Below are 9,850 nucleotides of genomic sequence, written 5' to 3'. Positions count from 1 at the left end.
ATCTTACTTTCTTAAATGCACAACAAAACAAGTTTGTTCATTTTGACTTGTTCTTGGCTGGTTGAAGATCAAGAAAAGGATTTTGTCTGTATAGCAAGGGTAACAGAGAGGTGCCGTTTCACTGACAGTTGAAAATGCCTTCTGTTTTAATCATAGTCATTTGTCCCTACCCAGAAAAATGATGGACATAATAAAAACAAAGGAAAATCAATGAATAAATTACATCCTGCGGGGGGAGTGGGGGTGGGGGTGGACAATACAGGGGGAAGGCAGAGAATGAGAGCACTCTACTGCCTGTATTTCAATTACAGGAAAAGCACAATGGTCCCCTTGCGTGTACGTGCAACTAATAATTCCTGATGCTTTGCTCCTCCCACTTCCTCTTCTGCTTTAATACTAATTTGGTCACAATAACACAACAACAGTAATTATCTCTTTCCTGGATTCCAGTCCATTCTCACCAACACATTAGTAAAGCATCTCATACTCCCTGCCCTATTTACATGCTACTCTCAGTAATAGGGCTCAGACAGATTTCAGTAAAATCTTACACTGCTATTATGCTAGTTCAAAATCTTTTTTACGTCCTTGTGTTTATGTATGTACGTGTGTTGCTTTTATGCAAATACTTCATTCTTATAACTTAGGCACATAGAAGAAGGTACATATTAAGGCTATACAAGTTTTCTTAAGTTTTCAGTAGCAAAATTTTCTTCCTGAATGACAAGACATTTTCATCTTCAAAGGAGTAATTTCCACTCCTCTAGCCTGGACTAAGTAACAGAAGTTAACCTCCACCTGGGTTTTTCTCCAGCTGCAGAGATTAGGTATTATCTCAAATCTGCAAACAGTGTCCCTCATTGAAGCCATCATGCTGGATAGTAAGATTAATGAGAATACTCATATCTAAACTTCTTATTTCTTCTGTGATGTTACATGACTTTCTACTGTTACCCTCGTATATTAAAAAATAAATGAGAACCAATCTGTATGTGTGGTTTCAGATGAAGAATTTCTTCTAATAGGATATTTGTATACAAGGTGTGGATCTGCATAAAGTTTGTTTTTCTTTTACAGCATATAATAAAAGTTTTAGAAAATGAGAAAGGTAGGTGTGTTTCCTGTTATCTGCTGAAAAATATTAGTACTGATTTTTTTTGATTTGTTTTAAGATTATGTGTCTCTGCCTTATGTTGTGAGAAAAGACTAGATGCTCCACAGAAATTAATGAAAGAGAATACAAGCATAAAGAGAAGACAAACTAGTAGAAGCATTTTGATCAATGTTTTTAATTCAAATCAGCTGTAAGAGCTCTTTAGTGAACAAAACACTACTAGAAGTTAAATTCTATGCCTCATGTAGCTTTAGGCTTCCTCATGGCATGGAATGTTCAGTTGAAGGAAGTAGACTTTAAACAAAGATTTCTAAAACATTCACACTTTCTACAATATTAAAAATCCAGAAATAGTAATTATGGTCAAAAAACCCCAACAACAACAACAAAAAACAACAGACTATCTTTACAGAAAAAAAAAAAAATTAAAAAAAAATCTAACCAATCTAAAAATGTTTTGTAATTTTAAGAGACATTCTTTTAGATTGAAATTAAAAGAATCTCTGGAAAATATATGTGTAATCTAAAATGAAAATTTTAGAACAAGATATAGGTACGCTTTGTCCTTCTACACAAGGTACTATTACCTGACAAATTTCATCTACTAATATCCTTTAATTGCCCTCAACGGTACACACTTTTAAAGCAAGAACAGATGTTATTCAAAGAGCATATAAACCCTTCTTGATTAAAATGCGTTGGTAGCAGAAGGAAGTAAATATTTTTATGCTTAAAAAATAAGATTAATTATCAGGAACATTGGACAACATTGTTTTCTGGATACCACAGAGGAAGTATAGATTTATAAGGTAGAGAAACAAGAAAAAAAATGTTTCTAACATGGGTGTGAACTGCAGTGTTTTATCTCACAGAACACTGGGCCAAAATTATTTCAGTTTGATTATAATAAAGTTTAAAAGTCTTCTAGTTTCAAAGCTTTTCATATGAAAATTAGTCTTTACTTAAACCAGTTTCCCATAACAAAAACCTTAAAAGCAGTGATTGTGACCTTGCCTTACAAAAACAACTATGTTCAAAATGCCTGCATTGTAAAGGCAGATGTTTTTTGGTTAACTATTTGTTTCTATTAGAATTATGTGATGCTTCGCACTGGCAGTATTACAGTTTCTTTAAGGCTCTATCAGTTCTGAATTCTTTTGTCTCTTCAATAAACCTGGAATTGTTTTTTCTCATATCACCGCAGTGTATGCTGCAGTTTGGATGCTTAGAACAAACCCTTGACAGTCACCACCCTTACAAGGTTTGCTTAAGCTGTGAGCTCTGATTTGGATCTAGCCTCTGAGGACAACTTTCCAGTTCACTGTCAACTTTCAAAAGTCTTTTCTGTGCAGTGTTTACTGTAGGCAGTCTACATGGACTCTGCTTCTTCTTGCATCCCAGTTTTCCCTCCTCTGTAACATATTTTGTACTTAAACTGTGCGGCCCTGTGTTTCAGCAAGTGAATCAGGAGCAACCCCCAACTCCTGGCAGGCTGGAAGCAGCAGACGTTTTGCATCGTGCTCAAAAACTGCAGTGCACATGGCAGCCTGCTGGTAAAGCACAACACAAAGAAGAAAAGACAAGGCTCAAGCTAACTGAAGGTAGCCCTTGGGAGGTGTCTGTAGGGACTATTTCTACAGTACTTGTTTTAGCTGATAAAGAGAACAAATCCACATATAACCTAATGCAAGTCTTTTGTGCAGACAAAAAGAAAACAAAACACGGTAAAAGGATGATTTCAGACTTCACTGGTTTTGTCTGTCTGCAAATTCTTTACCCTATTCCTTTTCTGTAGTCTCTTTCGATGCTACACATACATAGCAGGCAGTGCATTCCAAACCCTGCATTTCATAGAAAGTGCTGAATGGACTGACTCAAGAATGCATTTTTTCCTTTTTCTTGGGACATAATGTTTGCTGCCCATGGAGGTCTTCCGCCTGTGCCCAGCTTTACAAACGTGAACCATTAATAATAGTTAATAGTTGGGACCATGTATGTGAACACATGTCACATCTGAAAACCCATTTATTGATTTGGGACCTCGTTGCTGGCGTTTCTCACTGAAAGGAGAGGGCCAAAATTCTTAGGATTTTGGCTGAAGTCCTCCATACCAAATGAATATTCAAGATGCAGTCTAAACTGCATACAAATCATTGAGGTTAGCACTCTCTAATAAAATTCTCCCTGGTCAGAAATGTTATGAAAATGCTTTGCAAAGTGTCTATCTCCAGATGGTTAGTAGAAGTGGATTTTATTTAATAGCCATCTACTAACGTGTAGATTAAAAATACACCAACTAGAAGACTCCAATTCCAGGTCATCTTCAAATTTCTTTCTATGATCTACTGAAGTTAAGCACTACCCCTGCAAAAAGTTCAGCCATTTGTGGGAAAACAGGCTTTGTCAGAGAACGCAAGCATGGGCAGTTAGGGATAGTTAACTCTGTTAATAATTATCTGACTCGAATTTGCTCATTTGCATATGCACGATACAGTTAAAGAACATGATTAAACAGAAACACCCTAAACCTGCTACTTAGCCATTTACAAGCACATTATTACGCAGGCTGTTATGACTCCAGTCGGTAAAACCGCATACTTTTGACATTTTCCTTAAGACAAACCCCAGCCTATATTCCAATCTCATGAGAGGTCCCAGTTTTAGTAATGATTCACAATGTAACAAAGTCTTTGTGCAATATGGTAATATCAATCATTATGTCTTACCCTTTACTGAGATTATGTATTTATGATTAAACCAATTCACTTGTGCAATGCAGCAATATTACAGGAAGGTCTTTGATTCCTTATGCAGATTTACGAAAATGCAACCCTCTGAGTTCAGGAAATTGCATGAATTTTTAATTCTAAGAAGAGGAAAAAAGTTTTGACAAGAGTGGGGCCAACAAATGGCTCAAAGATTGCTAATAAAAGGGTATTGCATCATCCCCCCTGTCATAGAACCATAGAATGGCTTGGGTTGGAAGGGACCTTAAAGATCATCTGACTCCATGTCACACAGCTTGCGCATTGCATTGGGCAGAGCTAATGTAGTGAATGGCATAACGTTTTTCTTTAGCACCCTAGTAAATCCTCTTCTGACGATAGTGAGACTGGGTTGAAGAGCTCTCAGGTTCTTCATTGCCTTTAAAAAGAAAAGCCTAATTGCTTAGTGGTGGCCATGATCTATTCTGGCTGCAGGAGGATTTTACGTTCTATCCTCTACATTCACACGATGGTTTTACTTGATCTGTGAATTACAACTGATTTGTGCATGACTAAAAGGCAGAACCCCTTTCTAAGGATCAAATTTACTATAAGCTTAACACTTTCTATAAGTGTTCTTGTTTGCTAACCAAGAAAAAGGGCATCCACTGCTGCTAGAATGATTTTTGAAGTCCATTCCCATCTGTCCTCTTTCCCTTGAGAGAGTTATGCCAAATAAAAGGTACTAGAAGGAGCAGGAGCCTGCTTCTGGCTGCTGTAGACAATATTTTCCAAATCAAATAAGCATATATATGTTGGCATGCTGGTAAAAGGCAGCAGGCCTATCAGCAACAACAAAGAAAAGAGCAGCCTTCTCTCCCAGGAGTTTCAGTCAAGCTGCTTTTCCCACTCTTCCCAGCCCTTTGTCCCGTCTCCAGTTCAGTAGTACTTTGCCCAACATTTGTGTATGGAAGAGAATCAGCAAACAAAACCAGTCACAGTCCAAACATACGCAAAAACACAGTTAAGAGCACGAGTGGGAAACAGAATCAAGGTAGCTGCTAAACGTAGGACTGTCCCCGCCATTCTGAGAGGCCGGCTGGCTAGATTCTGACCAGCCTGGCTGGTCTTCCGCGTCCCAGATCTGTCAGAGCTATGAGGCACGCAGACGTTGCCTCTGTATGCGCTGTATCCCTGTGCCAGGGCAGACGGCTTTGGGTTTGGGGTGGTTTTCTGCTTCCCGACAGACCGGCCAGCCCGCCGCTCTTTCACGCCCCTTCATCTGCCGGGCACCACTGCGACCTCGGGCACCCACCGCAACGCCCGGGGAAGCCCTGCCGCAGGCCGGTGCCGGGCGGGGTTGCCCGGCGAAGCGGCAGGGCCCCGGCCGGCGCAGCACTGCCGCGGAAGGTCCTTCTCGGAACCGGGCTCGCAGCGCCGCGGGGCGCGGGGCCGCCGGCGGCGGGGCTCGGTCACCGCCCGGCTCGCCCAGTGACGCCAGCTGGGGGCCGGGCCGCCCCGCCCCGCCCCTCCTCGCCGCCGGCCCCGCGGGGAGCGGCGTCAAGGTGAGGCCGCGGGCGGCCGCCGGCACCACGGCACGGCCGACACCGGGCGGCGCGCGGCGCGGGCGGCCCGCTCGTACCTCCCCGCACCCGCCCGCACCACGGGCCGGCAGCCGAACGGGGAGGCTGGTTCGGACGGCGCCCGTCCGGGGGCTCCCCGCGGGCAGCAACTCCGCCTTCCGCCGGGGGGCGGCTCGGACCGGCCGCGGCTGGCCGAGCGCCACCCCCCCGCCCCGCCCCACGCGGGCCAGCCCGGGCTGGGCTGAGCCGGGCCGCACCGGGCCGCACCGCCCTGCACCGCGCACTCCCGGCGCCCCCCGCGGCACCGCAGGCGCAGGGCGGGTCGGCCTCCCTCGCCCGCCCCCGGGTGCTGCCGCGGCCGCTCTCGCGAGAGCCGGGCGCGGGCGGGGCGCGGGCGGTGACTGACAGCCGTGGGGGCTCGGCGCCGTCGCCATTGTGCTGCGGGGAGAGGCGGCTGGCTCGGCGCGGCCGCCTGCGGGCCCGGCTCCTCCGCTGACCCTGGGTGTGCGCGCCCGCGGCAGTGAGTACGGGCCGGCCGCGGCCTCGGGGTGGGGGGGGGGGGGGGGGGGGGATGGCCGTGCCCTGGGGGCTCGGCTCGGGCCCTGCGCGCCGCCCGGAGCCCGCGGCTCGGGGCCAGGGAACCATTTTGTTTCGGGGCTGGCCCTCAGCTCCCTCGTCCCCGGCCCCGCAGAGCGCTTCGAGAGCTACGCCGCCTCGCCCGGGGCCCCCGCGCCCCTCGTCTCCTGGGGGCGCCCCTGCCTCGCGGGGTGGGGGTAGAGCGCTCGGCGTCGCCCTCGGGGCCAGGCCGGGCGCGGCCGCAGGCCCCCGGCCTCCCCCCGCCGGCCGCGGGGCGGCGCCGTGCCGCTGCGCGGGGCCCCGGCTCCGGGGCGGGCGCGGCGGGGGTGCTGGCACCCGCCGCGGCGGCGCGGGGAGGCGGTCGGCTCCGGCAGGTGTCTTTCTTGATCCCGGGAGGCTGACGAGGTGCTGCCGGTCTTGCGGCTGCAGGTTGGGAAAAAATTGTGAGCAACGAGTCGCGCGGCCGCAGGAAATTGCCCCCGAGGTCTGCTTGGCTTGTCGATAAGACATATTTCGTGAGTAAAGGTGGAGGAAGGCCGTGCGATCAGGAATTGGGCGACAGTCCAGTCCTGCGAGCGGTTGTGTATTGCGTCAAAGGATACAGAAGCCTGTAGCCATAAAAGTTCAAGTTTTAGCTAGTAGCATCACCACGTAGTTCAAAGGTAGAAAGCCTCCGTTTATGGGCTGGGAGCGAGGCGTGTACAGCGCTCTGAGCGAGGATACAAGAAAGCTTTAAGCTGTTAGCAGAAGGCGTGGTAGCTAGTAAGGGCCTCCCTTGCTGGTAGACAGAATACATCAAATTTCTCCCTCTTTTCTCAGTAGAGGGGGTTAGGCCACCAGAGAAGAAGTGAGAAGTCCCAATTTTAAACGTTTGGTGTTACTTTTACCTTTTGAAATTACTCAGCTTTCCTGTGAAGAGCTATCAATTTTGGTTTTAATCTGTTAATGTCTGTGGCTACGTTAGATCTAGTTGATCTAGTAGTTGGAGGAATCACAGCCTAAGAAGGGCAGGGTGTTAGAGCAAAATAGGCAGTTCAGCTCCGCCTCCCAGATAAAACATGGTCATCTCTTTTCCATGTACAACTGAAATTTAAAGTTTGACTTCAGAAGTTGCGTTTTTACCCAGTCTCGAGATGCATCGTGTAGTGCCTTGCTCCTGAAAACACAGGAGTCCAGATTCTTCCGTGGTGTTTTGTGTGCAGAGTTGAATACCACTGTATGAGCTGATGTAATATTACGCTTTGATGAGGAGTGTTTCTCACACCCTACTCCATTTCCTATTTCTCTGCTGTATAGCCGCTCCACAAATTGTTGGATAGCAGCGTGAGTAGTATCAAAATATGGACGTCACAGAGAAGCCAGAAATGTGGTTTGTCAAGATAGTGAGTTGAGGTTGCACAATGAAGGATGTGGCAGGTGTTGTATCTGAGTAAGGTGTTGTTTTCCTTTCTGGCAACAACAGCCTTTTAAACCAGTTCAGGTTCTAAAGCTATTTTTTCTTATTTGTTCCTTAAAAAAGTTGTTTAAGCACTTTTCAGTCTCAGTGCCTTCTGTGTAAATTCAAATGACTACTTCATCATTATAGAACTTGTGACAGCATGTTAATCATCAGTTGGGGTTTGGTGAATTTCTTTGCACGTAAACAAAATACTTGAGGTTTTAAATTTGAGTGCCATTGCGTTCGTTCAAAACAAAAACAGACAAAAAAAACCACACCTCAAGGTACTGTGATATTGTAAAAGGGAACCATTTTAATGCCGAAATACCCTCTAAAACTGATGTTTCCCCTTTCAGGCGAGTATTCTTGTGACTTAAATAATGATTTTTTTAAATGGTGAGATCACAGAATCACAGAATGTTAGGGATTAGAAGGGACCTTGAAAGATCACCTAGTCCAGTCCCCCTGCCGGAGGAGGAACACCCGGATCAGGTCACACAGGAACGCGGCCAGGCGGGTTTTGAATGTCTCCGGAGAAGGAGACTCCACAGCCCCCCTGGGCAGCCTGTTCCAGTGCTCTGGCACCCTCACCGTGAAAAAGTTTTGTGTCATACTTAAGCGGAACCTCCTGTGTTCCAGCTTGCACCCATTGCCCCTTGTCCTGTCACTGGGTGTCACCAAGAAGAGCCTGGCTACGTCTTCCTGACACTCGCCCTTTACGTATTTATAAATACAAATAAGGTCACCCCTCAGTCTCTTCTTCTCCAAGCTAAAGAGACCCAGCTCCCTCAGCCTTCCCCCGTAAGGGAGATGCTTCACTCCCTTAATCATCCTCGTGGCTCTGCATGGGACTCTCCCAAGAAGTTCCCTGTCCTTCCTGAGCTGAGGGGCCCAGAACTTCACTTTTAGCCAAGTACTTCATCGTACAAAGTTGGATCCCTTAATTGACGTGCATGTCCCTTAGAGTCTGCCACTTTTACTTTGCGTTAAGGTAAAATATAGACAAGCACTATTTTGGATGTCAAATCTCATCAAGACCTACAGCTGTCTTGTCTTACCCACACCCTAGTCTATATTACTATGACATGGGATTAATTTAGCTTCAGAGTTTGCAACTTGAATGATCGCTTCTTCGCACCTAGTGCAGCTTCAGGCAAGTACTAGACCTGCAGTGCGCGTTATGACAGATAACTCTAGAGCTTAAAGTAACGACAATCTTAGTGTCTTCTTTAATGTTACAGACGTTACAAAGAAATGTGATTGTTTTATTACACAGATAATCTATAGAATGTGGTGTGGTTTAGATTATTAGATTTGTTGTTAGTGAATTTCATTAAATTCATGTGATTGACAGAGCTCTTCTATGCTGTGCAATGCTGCTCAGAACTTTATTATCAATACAACTGTATTTACAAGTTTGAGAGTTATATACTATTGCCCAGTACTTACTTAGGGGTTTAAATGTGACTTGGGAAGCTTAACCATTGCATGATTTTTTAGGTTCATAATCCAAGGCTAGGCAAATGAGAAGTTCAGATTCCTAAATTGACCTTGCTAAATTGATCAGATATCATCTCTGGCAAAAGTAAGCATATGGGTTGCTAATGTCTGAAATATGGTCTAGTAACTGGCATGTCTCTCCCTAATACAAGCAAGTAGCTCTTCTGTACCGTCTGAGAATCCACCTAGATCTATTGGTTTAAATGTTTGCTTAAACTTGTTATGTTTGCTATACTTTAAGTTACACGTTTTCTTTTTTCTCTCTTTTTTTTTTTTTTACAAAAAGTTCTACTAGCAACATTAAGCGTTTAGACTACTTCATGTCGTGTCCTCTGTTGTAAAGCTAATGACTGAACATGTACCGGAGCAGTGGCTAAAAAACCTTCCTTTGAGGAAATCAGTAGTAGGATTTTTCAGTTGTTCAACAGTTAGATCAATGGACATCTGTACAAACTAACTTTTACCAGGAGAGTATTGAGTAGTCCTGGGTACGTGAACTCAACTTGTAACTGCAGCCAGGCATTGGGAATGTCAGGATTGCTGCAGAAGCTTTTCAGAGACTGTTATGGATGAACGTAGCTGAATATGAGGAAATAACTGTACTGTATTGATTTTTTTTTCCCCTAATACATCTTTTTCCCATTGCTACTCTCAGAAGGCAAGGTCAGAATTAAAAGTCGTGAAATAAAACAGATTGTACCACTTCTGCAAATGACCTGCACTGATGCAGTTCTCAGCCGTCTAAGAGCCGTTAGCTGTCATGCACCTCTTCCTGCACCACACAACTGTGGATGCTGTAATGCTGTGAAATTTATTTAAGAGCTGTTTTTTGTGGTGTAATTCTTTCTGTACTGTCCTGAGGAGGAAGAATATTAGAAAAACAGTTATCTATCTATCTAGAGTTCTTAAGCAATGTTAAGTTGAAATATCCTTT

At 45.4% G+C, this 9,850-nt stretch overlaps 1 protein-coding gene across 9 annotated transcripts in view; it reads left to right on the top strand.

The window, feature by feature from the left end:
• The first annotated feature begins 1,281 nt into the window (after nt 1-1,281).
• Nucleotides 1,282-9,850, top strand: part of MARCHF7 (membrane associated ring-CH-type finger 7) — a 30,530-nt gene continuing 21,961 nt past the window's right edge. For 6 of the 9 annotated variants that reach the window (XM_083841687.1, XM_083841683.1, XM_083841685.1 and 3 more), the window contains exon 1: nt 1,282-5,384. In XM_083841687.1, coding sequence (XP_083697813.1) covers nt 4,975-5,384 — 410 coding nt within the window. In that variant the 5' untranslated portion in view covers nt 1,282-4,974. Of the gene's footprint in view, nt 5,385-5,758; nt 5,923-9,850 lie in introns of those variants that run through there. The other 3 variants (XM_083841690.1, XM_083841688.1, XM_083841689.1) reach the window with 3 other exon arrangements.

This window comes from Anser anser (genome assembly GCF_964211835.1).
Source record: "Anser anser genome assembly, chromosome: 6".
NCBI classification, from domain to species: Eukaryota; Metazoa; Chordata; class Aves; order Anseriformes; family Anatidae; genus Anser; species Anser anser.
The sequence above is the reverse complement of the archived record's forward strand: the minus strand, read 5'-3'. Positions and strand labels throughout refer to the sequence as shown.